Source organism: Struthio camelus, chromosome 3 (genome assembly GCF_040807025.1).
Source record: "Struthio camelus isolate bStrCam1 chromosome 3, bStrCam1.hap1, whole genome shotgun sequence".
Taxonomy (NCBI): domain Eukaryota; kingdom Metazoa; phylum Chordata; class Aves; order Struthioniformes; family Struthionidae; genus Struthio; species Struthio camelus.
The window spans coordinates 58,519,826-58,539,648 of NC_090944.1; the positions used below are offsets into that span (position 1 = coordinate 58,519,826).

At 38.6% G+C, this 19,823-nt stretch overlaps 1 protein-coding gene across 6 annotated transcripts in view; it reads right to left on the bottom strand.

The window, feature by feature from the left end:
• ATG5 (autophagy related 5) overlaps positions 1-19,823 on the bottom strand; it is a 119,215-nt gene that overhangs the window by 61,965 nt on the left and 37,427 nt on the right. For all 6 annotated transcript variants that reach the window (XM_068937933.1, XM_068937935.1, XM_068937936.1 and 3 more), the window contains one exon: positions 17,807-17,901. In XM_068937933.1, coding sequence (XP_068794034.1) covers positions 17,807-17,901 — 95 coding nt within the window. The remainder of the gene's footprint in view (positions 1-17,806; positions 17,902-19,823) is intronic.

A 19,823-nucleotide genomic window follows, 5' to 3' on the forward strand; every position in this document is an offset into this window, starting at 1 on the left:
TCTTTTACGGCAGTCTAGAAAACAAGACTCAAGAAGAGGTAACTATGCCAACCAAAACTGTAATACTTGTATCTATTATCACCCAAGGAAAATATTTTTGGCTTTAGCTTTTAAAAACCTCAACATTAACATACAGAAATCTAAATGCCCTCAAACACACTTATTACAGCAGTTTAAAGCAAGTTACCTGCTAGAAGCAACATGTAGGACTATTAAGTGAAGTTTGGATACAAATGTACCTCTAAAAACAGTCAGAGGGAGACTTTCCATGGACTCTGGAAGTGTTATCACATAGAGATTTCCAATGAAGGAAAACTATTTTAGTCACCTTATATATTTGTTAAATTATATATAAATGTTAATATTTTGTTTTATCAAGTATGAAGGAGATGCAGCCAAACATGAAATAAATGCATTACATTAAGTGTCTTCAGACAATGACTGCAATTACAATATTAAAAAGATGAAATGCAATGCTATTATGTCAACCAATCAAAAAAAAAAAAGAAAATGCAGAAATGCTAGCTTAACAATGCCTCATTAAAATGTCCTGGATCAATTTCTCTCATTACTACAGTATTTTATCTGTGCTGCAAGAAACTGATCGTTGTCCTAAAAATAACCGTGTTACTCATCACAGACTTGTTCCAAGCTGTGGTTATAAAACTTGATTTACAGTTGTTGTGGTAACAGCAAAACTGACTTCCAGAAAAACAGAAACTTAAGTAAATAAGCTGTTCAGAACATTCATGCTGTTTTACTAAATCTTACAAAGTTATTTGATTTTTTGCATAAAAGTAGTAATTTCTCCCCTGTTTTCTTAATTATTTTACTTGAACATATCAAATTCAACACCCACTGTAACAGTTCACAGCTGTGGGGAAAAGAGGGGATGGAAAATGAAATTCTCCATTACCAAACATTTTAATTGACTTGTATCTTGGTTCCCTCCAAAAATTCTGGGTGAGCCAGAATACAAGATACTCTATTATGCTATGTCCACAAGTTTGCAATGAAGCAATTCTAGTGTAAACACCAAAGGAGAATTTCAGATGAGGATGCACTGAAGTCTGGGGTTTTCTTTTTACCTTAGGTTGTGAGAAGGACCAAGAGTAACTTTCATAATTGCTCCAACACCCAAGACTATGCAATACTCCCTACAAATGCTTTAAGGATATGTTTGCCAGCCGCTACTCTCTGATAACAATGGACACACAAAAGGGAGGAAATTCAAATGCTGATAACTGAGCATTTATTCTAGTGGGGTCCTGAAACAGGATATTTCCACAATTCTGGCCCACTTACGCAAAAATGTGAAGACACTTCTAAACTCTAAGTCTAACGTAAAACTGCAGCGTTAGATTGCCTCTGTCATTCCAGAGTGCAGCATTTTGTGCTAGGTGGAACTTTCCAATGACAAAAATGAGAGTTTGCGTTCAGGAAACTCAATGGTCAACCACGTGCAAATCAAAACACATTTAAATACACCTTTTCTTTAAAGAACCTGGTTCATTTATTTCAACAATTTCCTTAGAAGCTGGTTACGCTGTTGGCAAGGATAGATGACAGGTGCTGGCAGTTTCTTTGGGAGAATGAATACACCATTCCCTTAGAAAGCACATTAGTCCAGTCCAGACTAAAGAAACTCCCTCAATAGCAGACCTCACAAACTGATTGGTCAGATTTAACCTTTCTTCTCTGGGCAAGGAGAGAAGTTTACACAGATTCAATTGTACACCACTAAGTGCTCTCCTCCCTTTTCCCTGGCTGGCCTTTATACTAAGCAGTGAAACACAGGCTGTAACTGCACATCCATGGAACCCTGGTAAAATAAATCGAATGGAAGTGATGAATCTCTTCTTCTAAATTTAAAACAAAACAAAGTGCCACCATAAACTGTCAATGATTACATGAAGGACAACTGGCTAAGCTTAATAAGAAATATAATTATGCTGAAGGAAGTTTCAAAGAACTAGCTCTTCCTGTATCACCTATTAAAAACTTGCAAACTTCATTTCTTTCAGAAGGTAACAAGCTGTACTCTCAAATTTCAGCTCAACACGCTGAAGTACACTCTCTGAAGAAAAAAAAAAAGGAAATGATGTATTGTTTTATCAATTTGAAATTTGCCAGCTTTCAAATTTTATCAGCGTCCTCTGACCTTGTATTATGAGAGGAAGAAAACATGACAACATGATTTGTGTTCATACTGTGATTGTTCACCCTCTTCAAATCTTCCACACTACACAGGCCTTCTCCCAGATATCTGATTATTTTTTTGCATACCTTTGACTATTTTTTTTTTTTTTATTTCACTTACAAAGTTATTAGGACTGGAACAACATTCTGAGAAAGTTAAAAGACTATTTCTAGTATTTCCTTAATTAAGTCTCCGCAAAAAGTGAACTCTAGCCAAAAGATGTCATCATTATGATTTTTTTTTTGCCTTAAATCAGGCAAGTACTACTTTCAGAATTTTAAACTGCTAATCTGTGATGTCACATCACAGTTTAAAGTGTAAGGTATGCCACATTACAAAATAGAACTAACTAAATTCGTTGAATAAAAGAACTAAGTAATGGCTTTGTATGACCAATATGTAACTAAAAACCATATGACGAAAAGTAGTATAAGCACACTCGACATACCTATCTAGGATTACCAGAAAAACTGACTCACTGACAGGATGTGATGGGTTTGCAAGGCTAGCTGTAAAGCCAACATATAGAATAAATCAAATAACAGGTTTTCTTCATAATATATTTTTAATTGCTTTAATAAATTTCATATTTTGAGTCTTTGTAAAAGTTACAGTATACACCTGCATTGTAATCTACAGAAAAATGCACATATTCATTGTTTCTTGAGTTTGTATTAGGATTTCTGTAATTAAGTGGTTAGAAGGAAACTCTGGTTTTATTGTGAAGTTAAAGTTTTTATGCTGATGACTAGGATGATCTTTACACTCTCTAATATTCTTAAGACACATGCAACAAAGATTAAACAAATGAAACAGACTACACTGGACATTTAATTTGCATTAATAGCAGTCACAAATTAGTAGTGCGGAAGTACGTCACTAGACTGAAGCTTAACAGAATTCTATGAATGCCTACACATATATATAGGTGCGTGTATATATAAAATATACATATAACATATATCTCAATGTGAAAATTTTGATATTCCTTAAGGCACTCGTAAAGATACTACACAAGCTGTTAAACCCTTTAGTCTTTGAACACTAATGACCACTATTTTCAAAAGCCATAAAAATTATACAAAGTGTTCCCTTGGTGGAAACTTTAACTTGTTACAGTCTGCTATTTGGCAAATTTTTTAATCAAAAATTGTTGCAAATAAAGTAATACTTACACCAAGGGGGGGGAAAAAAAAACACACACAGAAAAGGTATCTTAGCTGAGTCTCAAATTAAAGCCACATCTAGAATTACCAATACACCTGGAAAAAAGTTAAAATTTTATCCTTAATGTAGTAGGACTTATTACAGTTGCGTCTTGACAACAATATTGAATAGTTTTTTGGTCACAAATGGTTAAGGACAATTCTCCTAATCATATGTGGAAAATAACTGGTATCTTCCTTGTAACCTTTCATTGTACACAGCACACTGCATGAAGCAACTGCAATTCTACCCTGAGTTCCTACAGAGTTAACAATAATTTAGCCTTATTATAAGCCTAAGTAGAGATATGGCAGCTATTTAGGTTGATTCTGCCAGATACATTGCTGAGAATCTTTACTTGCACAGCTTTAAGAAAATTTAAAAATCATCCTTTTCCATGCTATTTAAACTAGCAACATGCTTCCTTACAATATCATAGGAAAAGTTTTATGTAATAGTAACGATATCAGTTATATAATCATGAAAAGCATTTGAAGTTAAACTCTTATCTCATATTCTACTAATCTGAAGAAGATATGCTTACTTAGAAAACATTGTTTACCAGAGCGGTTCAAAATTTAATGGGCTGATTTCATTATATCATTTCAGGATAAAAGACCTTGTTCCCCTTTCTATAACTCTTTCTAAAGATGCATCATGCTGTTCACATTGACTTTATGTCCATGCCAAATATGCTCACATCTCATCATGGTAAGGGCATAAAGAGAAAAAAAGGCACAAACCTCTCAGATCTTTCAAAGAATCTTAGAATTCAGCTTTGCAGCATCAAGTATCACAGAATTCATAAGAACAACTGTCCTTAAGGAAAAATTTAATTCTCTGTGGCTTAACAGACCATCTAAAAGGCTTTCTGGAATAGCAGCATGTTGATTCTGAACTCCCAATATCTCGGAATTTAAACTTTAAGTTAACCTTCACATTTGTGAGTGGAGGCACCGAGACCCTTGTGAGATGTTTAGAGATTATACTCTTTCACATCTGAAATGGGTTTGTTGTTTCGTAAGTTCATGTTGTAGAACCTCACTTCCACTGGGTACATCTGATGTTTATTTCATATAAGGGTCGCAGGCCTGGTAAGTTAAATAAAAAGACCACAGAACCACATTCCCTCAAAACTGAGGCATTTTCACACTGCTGTTTCCGAGCAAGACTCAGCTGGTTCATAAATTCCACTGCTGTTGGGAAATATGGATTACTGGATAGTAACTCATCTTTGAATATTTTACATCCACAGGAAATTTTTCTTCAACAAGCTGCTAAATCATCTATGGAAGGACAGTGTTTATAGTGTTTCTTCAGCTGTTCTTAACCAACTTCTTTAAGGTTTCTGGAAGAAAACAGTAGGATGGTGGGTTGAGAATGCGTTGACATCTGCTCTTTAAGGTATGTTAAAGAATACCCTTTAAAGTGCTTCTTCACATTGTAACTCCAAGCAGTATTCCCTACAGAACATAATCACTTGGAGGACGGTCCCAAAGTCCATTGCTAAATGAAGACAGAAGCGCTACCCTCCACCAAAGTCACATTATTCTGGTTTTAGTAGAATCACAACACTTAAGTGTGCAGTAGCTCCCTAAGTCTGCAATATTTCTAGAGTAGGAGGACACTCAGCCCTGATCAATGCTTCCCTATTTCTTGATCAACTTGGACAAGACTCTTCACTGAATATGCAGTGAAAAATGTTGTGTTAAGATGGCTTTGAACTCTTTGCTGAACAGATGAAGGACCATCCTATCAATGTCAAAAGACAAAGCACATAATACAGCAAAAAATATGCAGGAAAGCATCAGTCAGGGATGTGTGCAGTTATGAAGAAAACTCTGGCAACATCGCATCTTGAATGTCGACCTGAAAAATGCTTAAGCAAGCATTTAAGATTGTCCAAGACATGTTCTTGTTCTTACAAGTAGTGATATAAGAAGGACCAGTGTCAGGCAACCCTTTTGGCTGAAAGATGCGTGGAGCTTTTGCAACAAACAACAACAACATAACTTTTAAAGGACTTCCTCATGAAGACACTGAGAATAGATTCATTCATGCAACAGAATCCCAAAGGGGAAACATCTCTGACGGAGGGAGAAATCAAGATCCCCAAGAAGATGAACAGTAGCAGAGCAGATAAAAAACCCTGAAAAACCCTTCATTTACAGATGTATAGCTTATACATCCAACTAAGTGAACCTTGCTAGAGAGAGCTAAAAACCTCTGTAACTAAAGGGCACATGCTCTAATCCAAAATACAGTACAGCCACCTTACTTGAGAGTCAACGGCTCTGCTCCTCAACAACACAAAAACTCAAACCTGCTTAGTCAGATAAGTATTTTACCAGATTCTACCTGTGCTACATTTTACAGGGCAAAAAAAAAAAAAAAACTATAACATTTTAAAAACTACTCAGTGTCTGTGTTATAAGGAAAAGGGCACAATGGTTTGAAAGGTGACATTGTCCAACTGCTTTACAAAATGCGTCCAAGAAAAAGAGTAAGGTTTTGGGCACCTAAATCAAGAGGCAGAATTTCCCCCAAATCAAAGCTTTTTAGTACAAGTTGGAACAAACAGTGTCCGAAGCAACCTGTCCCATTATACCTTGTTACTCTTAGCTGGCGTGTCTATTAGCAGAAGTATTCATGGCCACATTCATCTCAACATACCTAAAAAGCATGGCTGGCCCTCACTCTGGTTGTAGGCTGGACTTGCAAATGATCCAGAAGATTTGTTTGTGCAGGGAAGGTATAGCTCTGTATTCTCCAAACAATTGAGTTTTCACTATTTAGCCTTGTTTAAATGAATGGTACAGCTCCTAGAAGCAGGCCAATGCTCAAGAAAATCACTGCACATATCGGAAAGCCAAGAGGCAATGGTCAATAAGGCTAGAAATAATAACGGAAAAGAAACAGAAAAAGCAGTTATAAGAGATGGTTCTGTTGTGTGCTGAGAGGACAAAGACCTCTACAGTACAAGTATGACCTCAGAATGTTAACTTTCTTTCCTGGAAAAGAATTCATATTGAAAATTAGCAAAATAACAAGGTATCTGAAGAGTCAGTGACAAAAACTGAACACCACTACCTTTCACAGTTGCAGTGTTTTATGCACATATGCAGAACTAAGCCTGACATAGAAGTAAGCAACTGAGTACTGATTAGCTGTGAAGCAAATAACCTTAGAAATAGATTTACATCCACAAAAAAGTTACATCGTTTGTTTTCTTAAAAGCACTGTATGAAGTACTGTATGATACAACACTTTCAGTCTACTTAGAATTAAAACCACTAACTCTCCAAAACAAGGATTAACTAGAAGAAATTCCTACAGTCAAGAACAGAAAAATTTTAGACATTTGTGTGTGTTAATGCATACTGCATTCCTAGAGTATGGGGTCATAGCCCACTTCCTCATAAGTTTGTTTCATTCCACAGTTATAGGTATACAATTTACTTTCAGACTTCTAGAAAGTACAAATAGAAATTTCGGTACTTTCCAGAAAACCAAACACACTCTGTATCTGATCCTTAATTTTGTGTCTAAGTTAAAAATAAATAAAATAAGTAAATAGGTTAAGTAAAGGAGAAATAAGATGATACACTGACAAATCAACACAGGTACAGCTGTGACTTTCATCTCAACCAACTTCAGCTTCTTCCATCATCGTAACAGGCTAGACTTTGCCTTCAGTTGAATTCTTAAGCAATACCTAGTGTATATACTGTGCAGCCTTGAAGATAATGTGCGTCTCATCCTCTGAAGGAAAAAAAATCCATACCTGCTTTTCCCCCTATTCAGGATGCACAGCAATTCATCGTGGTTTTTTTTGCTATTACTTCACAGAAAAAGACACACAATCATAAGGAACGTAGTCATGGACTGCAAGTTTCAGGTAGCAAAAAATCTGTCCTGCTACAAAATAAGAACCAGACGCTTAACTAAATACAAAGTGAAAGTGGCAAATCACTTGGTGTTGACTAAACTGAGTGAAACAGAAGTAAAATAATCAGATTTAACGATCAAAGGAAAAGGCAGTAATACATTAAAACATAGCATTTAAATGACAAGATCCAATAGTAACTCTATAAATAGTCTTAATTCAACAGAATTACTCCTTCATTTATTGTCTTTACTCCATCTCCTCAATGCATTCGTATTCTTAAGAATTAACACTTGACTGAATGCATATATGAACTTTCATAACAAATTTAGGATAGTATATAAATACCAGAGAGTACTATTTTAATAAAACAGTTCAGGGAAACAGAGCCACAAAAATTTAAACCTTAGGTTTTAAATTCAAATTTGCAGCATAAATATTTACATACACTTACTTATTTCTGAGTTTATTAGCATAAGCTAGTTCAGAGCAAAGATGACAGTCTTATAAAAAATAATTTGTTAAAAAAGCAACCTACAAACTCGTGATTAGGAGTGCATAAGGACTACATTTTCCAATTGCAAATAGCCAAATACATTTTCACCAAATTGTCAATTATTTCATGACAACTCAACACATAATGACCGTTTTCCTAACTTGAAAACAAAGTGACTTTATTCACTGAGATGCTACTGTTCTAGATTCTGAAAGAGCCTAGGTGTAATCAGAAGAGTATCACTAAGAAAGGATTTAAAATGAAATACTGCACAGTCTTGCAGTATCCAGCATATTCCTAAACTGTCTACGCTATTTACACTGTAATTCAGAACCTCAAAAACTACTCTTTGTATCCAAACTATGTCTATGTTCAACTCAAAAGTATTACCATCGCTCATATTGACAAGCCTGAGCTACTTCAAAACTATCCAGCTTGGTAACAGTGCAACCACAGCTCAGAGTAGCTACCCAAATTAAGGCTTTATAACCTCTTCTCAGTCTCCCTTCGGGACCTCTATGCTATTCAAACAATAGCTTTCAACTAGTCAGATTAACAGTTTTCCAGATAACTTAGTCACATTTACATAAACTTTAGTCACATATCTGACAATAAATACAGCTATAACCTCAGAATTTTTCTTTTAAACTCTGTGATTGACAGCCCCCATCCTGTACCAAGATTCTTAAAGGCACAAGGCTGACTTTGCATATCGTTTCTTTGAAGTCTTTCATAAGCACTGCAAGAACACACCTTAACACAAAAAACAAACTTCAGCAGTGGCCAGGTTGAGCAAGCCCATTTCATTTTGCACTTAAGTGAACCAGAAGAGCTCACACGATTACAAAACCTCAACTGTGGTGACAGAGACCTTCAGCTCAAGGTGACAACCTGTTAAATTGCTATGAAAAGTAAATACTTTTACCACAGAACTGAACATCAATCAAGTTAAAAATGTAAGTATTCATGGTAATTCACGGATCTGGCTGCCTATGATGGATGCTCCCTGCATTTTTTTTTTTTTTGATAATGAAGCATTAGGAAAAATATTTGCCTAACAATGCTTTTATATATCCTTATTCATAGAGCTTTGATTTTTGAAGGAATTTAAAATGGGTTAAAGCATGCTATTTCTCCTCAGTGCTGAATCGCTGGTTATAGAACTAAGTTATTCTGCATACGTGATTTTATTATGAACTACAGTCTGTCTGTTTGCATAAGAACAGAAATTGAGTTGAGCATAGCTCTTACACAGACTGAACATAATTTGGCATGACTTTCTATCCACTCAGACTTGCTCTTTTTAAAAGAAAGTTTTAAAGAAATAAATTAGTCTATTTTCAGCAGGTCCTTTAGGAAATTAACTTTTTTCTTATTAAAAATGCCAAATAAGGTATTACATAGAAGACTGTTCAAGAGCATTTTGCATTAGTCAACAAGAGACTGAAACTTGCTGTGTTGTGTTGCCCTCTTCAGGTTGACAGCAGGCACATTTTCTAGTTCTGTTCGTTGACTAGACATTGCAATTTCAACTTCTAACAAAGACTTTCAGATATGCAGTTTCACAGAATCATAGAATGGTTGAGGTTGGAAGGGACCTCTGGAGATCATCTAGTCCAACCTCCCTGCTCAAGCAGGGTCCTCTACAGCATATTGCCCAGGATCGCGTCCAGGTGGGCTTTGAATATCTCCAGGGAAGGAGACTCCACCACCTCTCTGGGCAACCTGTGCCAATGCTCTGTCACCCTCACAGTCAAGAAGTTTCTCCTCATGTTCAGATGGAACTGCCTGTGGTTCAGTTTCTGCCCATTGCCTCTTGTCCTGTTGCTGGGCACCACGGAGAAGAGGCTGGCCCCGTCCTCTTGACACTCCCCCTTCAGATACTTATACACGTTGATGAGATCGCCTCTCAATCTTCTCTTCTGCAGGCTGAAGAGGCCCAGCTCCCTCAGCTTTTCTTCAGAGGAGAGATGCTCCAGGCCCCTCATCATCTTCGGAGCCCTCCACTGGACTCACTTCAGGAGCTCCATGTCTCTCTTGCACTGGGGAGCCCACAATTGGACACAGCACTCCAGAGGTGGCCTCATCAGGACTGAGTAAAGGAGGAGGATCACCTCCCTCCACCTGCTGGCAACACTCTGCCTAATGCACCCCAGGAGACCATTGGCCTTCTTGGCCACAAGGGCACACTGCTGCCTCATGCTCAACTTGTTGTCCACCAGCACTCCCAGGTCCTTCTCGGCAGAGCTACTTTCCAACAGGTCAACCCTCCACCCTGGACTGGTGCATGGGATTATTCCTCCCCAGGGGCAGGACTCTGCACTTGCCTTTGTGGAACTTCAGGAGGTTCCTCTCCGCCCAGCTTTCCAGCCTGTCCAGGTCCCTCTGAATGGCAGCACAGCCCTCTAAGGTATCAGCCACTCCCCCCAGTTTAGTATCATCCACAAACTTGCTGAGGGTGCACTCTGTCCCTTCCTCCAGGTCATCGATGAATACATTGAACAAGACTGGACCCAGGACTGACCCCTGGGGGACACCACTAGCCACAGGCCTCCAACTTGACTCTGCGCCATTCACCACAACCCTCTGAGCTCGGCCATCCAGCCAGTTCTCAAGCCACCTCCCCCTCCACTCATCCAACCCACACTTCCTGAGTTTACCTACGAGGATGTGATGGGAGACAGTGTCCAAAGCCTGGCTGAAGTCCACGCAGACAACATCCACTGCTCTGCCCTGCTCTACCCAGCCAGTCATTCCATCAGAGAAGGCTATCAGGTTGGCTAAGCATGATTTCCCTTTGGTGAATCCATGCTGACTACTCCTGATCACCTTCTTGTCCTCCAGATGCTTAGTGAGGGCCTCCAGGAGGAGCTGTTCCATCACCTTGCCAGGGATGGAGGTAAGGCTGGTAGGCCTGTAGTTTCCTGGCTCCTCCTTCTTGCCCTTTTGGAAGGGGTGACACTGGCTTTCTTCCAGTCCTCAGGCACCTCTCCTGTTCTCCAGGACCTTTCCAAGATGATGGAGAGGGGCCTAGCAGTAACATCCGCCAGCTCCCTCAGCACTCGTGGATGCATCCCATCGGGGCCCATGGATTTGTGGATGTCAAGTTTGGACAAATGATCTCTAACCCGATCCTCCTTGACCAAAGGAGAATCTTCCTTTCTCCAGCCTTCCTCTCTTGTCCCCAGGGTCTGGAATTCCTCAGGACTGGCCTTAGCAGTGAAGACGGAAGCAAAGAAGGCATTCAGCAACTCTCCCTTCTCTGTATCCTTTGTCACCAGGGCACCCGCCCCATTCAGCAGCAGGCCCACATTTTCCCTCGTCTTCCTTTTGCTGTTGATGTATTTGAAGAAGCCCTTCTTGTTGTCCTTGACATCCCTTGCCAGATTTAATTCCAACTGGGCCTTAGCCTTCCTTGTCCCTGCACACTCTGACAACGTCCCTATATTCCTCCCCAGTGGCCTGTCCCCTTTTCCACATTCTGTGCACTTCCTTCTTCTGTTGGAGTTTTGTCAGGAGTTCCTTGCTCAGCCATGCAGGTCTCCTGCCCGCTTTGCTGGATCTCTTACTCAGAGGGATGCACTGATCTTGAGCCTGGAGGAGGTGATACTTGAATATTAAGCAGCTTTCTTGGACCCCTCTTCCTTCTAGGGCCCTACCCCATGAGATCCCCCTAAGTAGGTCCCTGAAGAGTCCCAAGTTAGCTCTCCTGAAGTCCAGCGTTGCGGTCCTACTCATTGCCCTGCTCCCTCCTCACAGGATCCTGAACTCCACCCTCTCATGGTCACTGCAGCCAAGGCTGCCCCCAGCCTTCCCATCTCCAACCAGACCTTCTTTGTTTGTTAGTACAAGGTCTAGCAGTGCACCTCTCCTTGCTGGCGTCTCCACCACCTGGGTCAAGAAATCATCAGTCCTCTGCAGGAACCTCCTGGACTGTTTGTGCCTAGCTGTGCTGTCTTCCCAGCAGATGTCAGGGTGGTTGAAGTCCCCCATGAGAACCAGGGCCTGTGATCGCGAGGCTACTTCCAGCTGTCGGTAGAAGGCCTCATCGACTTCCTCTTCCTGATCAGGTGGCCTAGAGTAAACCCCCACCACTGTGTCACCCATGTTAGCCTGCCCTTTAATCCTTACCCATAGGCTCTCCACTTGCTCTTCATTCACCCCGAGGCAGAGCTCCACACGTTCTAGTTGCTCCCTCACAAAGGGCAACTCCACCACCTCGCTTTCCTGGCCTGTCTTTCCTAAAAAGCACATAGCCATCCATGACAGCATCCCAGTCATGTGAACTATCCCACCATGTCTCTAACTGCAGTGAGATCATGGCCCTGCGACCGCACACAGATCCTCTAACTCTTCCTGCTTACTCCCCATGCTGCGTGCATTGTTTCAAGAAATAGCTAACTCAAAAATACTTGAAGCACCAGTAGGGTAATCTAAAATTTTTTATAACCAAACCTTAATTTTGGCCTCTCAAACTTTAATACTAGCCTTAAGGATTATCAAAATATTAGCTAGTGTTTAAAAAGAGGACTACAAAACAACTTTAGCACAGGCAAGCAAGCCTCGCTTAAAGAGCTCAGCTGATTCAGTTTATCAAAAAAATTCAAGGCTGCTGAAATCACCTCTGTAAGTGAACTTAGAGGTTAGAAGGTCAGAAAGCTTTAAAGTGGTGGAGGGCAAAACAAAATCTAACAAGGAGAGCTGATGTCAGACAAATTCAACCTTGAAACACAATGAGACTTTCTGCACAAATAAAAAAGAATCTGAATTTACTAGCACAAAATTATCACTTGACATCTTTACAGATGGGTCCAACATCCCTCCAAAACATCCGTTTTAATTTAGCTTTTGAACGTTTATCATTACATGGGTCAGTGGTGCTGATCTGCATAATTGTAACGGTCTTTGAAACTCATTATCTGAGCTCTGCCAATTAACATGAAGATACGAATAAAGGTTTTCCTTTGCTTGGGAAAGGGCCCTGCTTGGGCTTCCAAGTCATTTATTGAGCCAGAGAATAACAATTTCTCAAAATACTTTGCTCCCGCTTCCCGCCTCCCCACTTCTAGGGGACAAGTCACAGTAGACACCTCAATACTGCAACTTCAACATAAAGAGCAATGCATTGGATATAACCAGTATATTATAAAATATGGCAAATTTCAGTCACATTACTAAAGTGGATATACATCAAAACAAGTTGTGATTGTATAATGTGACAAAGTCTTAGGAGACTTAGGAAGAGTCTTTTCAAAGACAAGGCCTACTATGTGATTAGGCAATAAAATTAATAATTCAATCAAAATCCTTAAAAAATAGGAAAAGGAAATGCTTATTCCAATACCACAGCATGTCCAAAACCCAAATAAAGGAACATGCAAGCAAACAATCCCAGACCATCCTCATTTGGGCTGGTTAAAAGGCAGCTAGCCTGTCTCAAGCCAAGAGAGACTCTAGAACAGTTCAGAAGACTCTAAAAATGAATAGTCTTAATTCATTCTTTTTCTCATACTTTGGTATTATTTTCAAGAATGAAATGCTATTTCAACTTTAAATCCTATATATGGGTAAAGCAGACTCCAAATAATCTGACACATGCAATTCATACTGCCATCAGCATGACAGGTGTGTTGTTTCAGAGATAGCAGATAACATCCACAATGCCCATCCCCAATATACTGTCCCACAGACTCACTGGGACCATGCAGTTGCTGAATTGCAAGGGCTTACGCGGATTACACCCACGCAACAGGAAAACATCCATGGCAGAAAGAGACAGTGAGACAGAGCAAGCAAGAAACAGGGTGAGAGGGCAAGCGGGGGAAAGTGAGAGCTGGCAGGGGACAGAGTAAGGGAGGGAAGGGAGCAGAAGTGAGCAAGGGGGAAAGAGCAACAGTGAGCAGGAAGGAGGCAGACAAATATAGGGATGGATAGAGAGAGGCACTGGGAGGAAGAGAGAGATGCAGAGAGGGAGAGAGATGGAGACAAGGAGCCAGCACAACAGAGCGGGTATCAGAGCTCAGGCAACAGTGAGACTGATCCCATCTGCAGTGCAAGACAGCACATAGTGGTTGATGAGGCCAATCGCTATCAGTACATAAAGACTCTTCTCCACTGTCTGACTAATAGGTCCCTTTCCAATGCCTGGAGCCAGAGGCTTTACTGCAGTCTGATGAAAACTTCCTGTTATCTATCAGCCTACAGTTCGTTCAATCAGAAAATGAAAAAAGTACTGGTCTGAAGGGGGGGGGGGGGAATTCTCAAGTCAAACTAGTTCTAGTACTGTATGAGAAAAATAACACTTTTAGATGCATAATATACTTCATACACTACTATTATTTTATCTCTTAAACAACTGCAAAATCCTTCTATTCAATAGTACCATCAGAGCAAAAAAGTTTTCATGCAACTGCCACAGCATAGCACCTTATACCTGAGAACTGATGATGTGGGCACTTCCCCCCCCCCCCAAGCATGTGTGAATAAGGAAAAGTATCACAAAAATATAAACACTGTTTTTAAACTCTCTCTGGTAGAAAAAAAGTTTCCACCTATCTCACAGCTTCATCTGGTGAGTTCCATAAGAAACAGTTTAGATTATGAGAGGTGGTAATAAACTCTCCAGAATATCTTAGCTAACTTTCAAAAGCTGAAGTTAGTTAATTTTTAAAATTGCAATTCAACCGGTCATTAGTGACACTCAATCTTTTTCTTCATTTCCTATGGTAGATTCTAACATTCTAGTCCAATCTTAGCTGCTGCACTTAAAAGAAGAGGTGCTGGACAAAGGCTTAAAATTACCTGTGGTTAGTTTAGTTCTGACTTACTCAAGTACTGTGTTCATATTTTTGCCATCTCTCTCCCCCACACACCATGAGATTTGGATACCACATGAGGTATGATTCATATTATTCTTTAGAAATGAATTTTAATAGACAAGCTTCAGAAATGAAAGAGCCTTCGAGTTTTGAAAATATCAGGCCTTCACTGAAAAGCATGCAAGTTTACTTCATTGTAGGCATTCTTCTGCAGCAACTTTCCCCACAGTCAGATTTGACCACCGCTAAGACCGATTTTTCTTAGTTGATTTACATCTAATGCACTTTTACCACAATCTAGCACATTTCTTTAAAGGAAAAGAAATTCACTCACCTCATACAGGAACAAATGTAATCTAGGTAGTTCCGTTCACAGAATTTCCTTCTAATATTTTGGGGTGATGGAAGGCATAGAGAGTAAGAGGAAGAACTCTGCTCACTGAAGGCAGCAGTGCTTGAAATTTGGGAATATCACGGCTCTTAAAGGAAGCATTACAAAACCCCGACATTCATACACATCCTATGATTCTACAAAAGCCTAGTAAGTTCCTGCTATCCACCCATGTATCTAAGTAGCTACAAGAAGCTTACGTGAAAATATGCAGGGAATCAATACCTACTTTAATACAAACCCAGGATAAACTAGCTTTCAGGTATTTATCTAGGGATGTGCAAGCAGTTAAAATACAAAGCCCAATTTTGCCACCAAAAAAGGAACTTAAATGCATTTAAGAGGGTGAGGTATTGAAAGACATCTTAAGAAAAGAATACTTTGAGTCAGTTACTTCAGCACACGCAAATCTGTTACTAAGTATTGTAGATTTACGTTAAGAACAGAAGAATGGACTCCTTGTTTGAAATCAAGGTATAATCTCACTATTCTTAACACTTTCTGAAAATTCCTCTAAATTCATGAACTGTTATGATGAGCAATAATCAGTGCACACAGCAACAAACCAAACAAAAAAAGCTAGAAATGCCTGCATCCATCTTTTGAAAAAGGGCTATATCACTGAAAATATTTAGAACTATTCAGAACAGTATTACTGAAAATAATGTACACCAGCCTTCTAAAGGACTGCCTCAGTATCATCTTCATTTGTGTTTGGCCTTCTAGTCTTCACTAGGTATTTGGGGTTTAAACTACACTCAAGCAAGGGTTTCCAAAGAACAGGTAGCACAAAGATGTTCAGCATCAAGTAATACCAAAATATGTAAAGGGATATTATTGAATTTTATTTATTTACTCAAACTTTCCTAGCATGAAATCATGCAATTTCACAGAAGATTTCCCTCATGGCTTAAAGATTCCCTACCTTATTCAAATCGCAGAACCTCCACTTAGCATGCCCATTTATGTGGTTACTATTAAAAGATCTTTTTTAAAAAGACAACCAAAAAATAACTTAGTTATCAACCAAATAAAATACTGTGAGTGAACTACTTTCCCTGATACATAGATTTTGATCCTCATACAAACTCTGCCATCTGCTACAATCTCTGACAAAATAACTGACTTCCATTCTCAATCTAAGGTTTCATTATGACAGCAAAATCTGTCTGATATCTAAGATAAAAAATACTTCAGTCCCACAGCAAGATCATGTAAGTTTATATATTTTAATGAGTCATTAAAACCTGTTATGAAGTAATATCAGACTATTCAGTACTATAAATAAAATGCCTTTTCTATAGTGGAGGGGTGCAAAATATAGACGTATATAGATGTAAACATACTGATCTTAAAGACAGGATAGAGCAGAACTGTTTAATTAATGACAGAATACATTAATTCTGTATAAGCTTTAACCATGTTAAATTTAAAACTTCATCTCAAGCTTAATGCTATAAAAATTGAGGGAACACGAAAAAAATTGTATGGATCTTGAGGAATTTTTCTCCAAATAAAAAGCTGCTGGGAAAAATAGAGGACTGGTGTATTAAATCAGGAAAAAAAAAAATATTCAAAGCTAGTGTGGGATTTGAGGAAAGTTACAACTAATTCTCAACACTTCATGATTCCTCAAGTGTAGTTCTAATCCTTGAAAAAGGCATGAGAGAAGTGAACCAAATGGTTATGGAGCTTGAAATAAAAAGCAACTATTAGTGCAAAATTAAGCTATTTTAGTTAGTCACTGGTTAATTTTCAAAGTCTACAAGAACTGTCCTGTAAATTCAGTTTGTTTTCAAACGCATTATTTATCATAAAATCAAAGTAGCAAAGGATGGACAAACTATTTTACATTTAAAGTAATCAATATAAGCCAGAAAAATGTGCAAGTAAACGGTATATTCCTAAGAGTTTTTAAAATCGGTTTAGCATAAGTAAAATGCAGCCCAATAACTTAAGTTCGTACACTACAGGAACTCTGAATTCTCAGACAGCCACCAAATTATTAATAGAAACTCTGAAGAAAATGCAACGTCATTATTTATTTTTAAACACATTGTAAGGTACAGTTTATTTCACTGACTTGTTGCTAAGCTTTGATCACTAGACACATTACAGAAGTTATCTTAGTCCTAGTAATGCTAGTAAGATTACTGTAGACAATTAACTTTCATCAGACCAAAAAAACTCCATACATCTGGAAAACACACACTGTTTCATTTTTACCTTATGTTAGAACTTTTTTCTAACGTGTCACGGACATATATAATTTTTTTTTTCAATTTGAAAAATTTCTAAAAATTTAGGAAACATAAGTAGATGATCAGAAGACAAAGGTAAGAGTTCGACACAAGACCTAAACCACAGCTTTCACAAGGCCTTATAATACCAGCAAGAAAAGAAGCCTATGCAGATACTGAGGGAAAAAGTGTTGTTCCCAAGATGTTTGACTTTGCCCTTTTAGAGGGCATTTTGCATTCAAAGTAGTCTTCACATGTATCAGCTTTTTTTAATGAGAGAATTTGCCTTTTTTTTTTTAAAAAAAAAAAACCTTCTGTATCATCCTCTGCACGTTCTCAAGTGTTACACCCTTGTCACACAGTGAATGGTAAACATCTATTATAATAAATACAGTCTATCTTGTCTTTACTAATTCATCCAACTCAAGGGCCTAGTAAAGATGAATATACAAATTAAGTTTTACCATAATGTTAAAAGGGAATGCATGATTCCACACAATTGAGATTATGACGACACGCTATCTTAGTAGAAGAGCTTGGTAAAATCATTTGACTTCGTTTTCTCCTACCTGATAAATTCTAAACGGGATGTATCGAAATCCACTATCTTCTGGAGGATATTCCATAAGCTTTCGATTTATGGCCCAAAATTGCTCAAATTTATCTGTGAAGGTAAAAGGGGATTTTGTTAATAGTAATAATATATATTCTTTAGCTAAAAGAGATCTGCAGTCATCTGCATCCTGCTATGAAAACAGTGACGTGGTGACTTATCGAACTGAAAGAGAAAGCAGCTTGAATTCATATTGTTTCTTCCATTACTAGAGAAATACTATGCCGTGAATTATCAATTGTGCTACCCAAATTAACAGTGCCCGTTGACACACTCTCTCTTGCTAGTGGTACGCGGTCTCACGTCTAGTTAAAAAGACCTGATTGTTTTTAACTGTAAAGGAACAACACGTGCGAAGTCTAAAGAAACTAAGAAGTACTAAAAAAATTATCTGGGGGTTATATTTAAATACATAAATCTTAGGATAATCTGCAATGATATACAATAAAATAAGAAAATATACTGCCAGTTTCACTGCACAATCTGAAAATAAAAGCTTGTTATGTTTGAAACACATATTTGTTAATATTATCCAGGTAACTTGGTTTAGTAAAATAACCTGACACAGTACATAACTCTGTTGCTCAGACATTATAAGAACTGAATAATATATTATGATTAAAACTTGTAAAACAGATCAACAGTAGCACAGGTCTAGAGTGGTACATGTTTTTATAGATGCAATTCAATATGGATTCAAATCAAGCAAGCAAATCAATACCAAAAGTGACATAAAGGAGTATGAAGAATTAAGATGAATAAAACTACCACTAACCTTACTGGAAAAGGCAGCTTTAGAATAGGAAGAACAAGGGATAAGTTTCCTTACAGGCCCTAACATTTCATGATACGAAGTACAATGGATGGTCCTCCAAAAGGAGCACATAGATTCTGATTATATCTCTCCTCAGAAGTGTTCACCTGACTCACAAAAAGGCTGAACGTTTAACTGTTTTAGAATTCACCACCATAAGCCAATTCCAAAACCTATCCCACTGAACAAAGGTTCTTCCAACCTCCAATACGGTCAATAACAACTAAAGCAATTGCAGAAAACCTGAGATTTGCATCACTCATTCAAGCACACAGCACAGCTGCCAGTCAGTGATTAAGGGCATACGGTAATACATATTGCAGAGTTTGAAACCTGTTGCTTTTCCTGAATGAATACGACACAAAGCAGGAATTTCCAAGAAATAGTAAACGCACTACTGCCAGGTATTCTGTAGAAGCATTGCCTCATGCTTATCTAGAAGTATTTCCACACCCTGGTTTCCTGATTAGCAGCAAGCAGTTCTTGACAAGTACTTATCTGAACCACAGTCAGCATCACCACACAGGCACCTGCCAGAGATCAGGAGCTCCCTGGATGCAGGGTGCTACCCCGCGTCTCCCCTGCGGGCAGCCTTAGCAGGTGCCAGTGACCCTGACGGTTCTGCATGCTGACTGCATCCAAGCAAGCCCCCATTTGGGAACCCCAGCCTACAGAGCTACTCTTACAACGCCTGACAAAAAGATGACTGCATGCTCTTCTTGAACTCAGCCTTGTTAATGGGAAGGTAAAGATTTAGCATACCCACCTCACATTTGGGAACAGTGTTCAGAGAACGGCTTATAGCTTTCACAACAAACTGTGTGGACAGACATCATACAGTAGGTATTAATCTATTTTAGTGCAATTACTACTTCTGACTCTACTGTAAACCCTGTTGGTAAGATTACTAATTATGGTGATACACAAAATTAAGCTAGTGTGCTTCAGAGGACTCTTAAACAAGGAATCTACATACTTGGAGACATCCTACCTGAACAAAAATAAAACAAATATTTTCATTTACTTGTTTATGACTCAAATAACAGTACCTAGGAAAGTTGAATAGACAGCTCACTGTTTTCAAAATCCAATGGAGAGGAACAAAACATGTTTTAGATCAGCAAAACAAGAAATTCTGAACAAGTAACAGACTTATGGT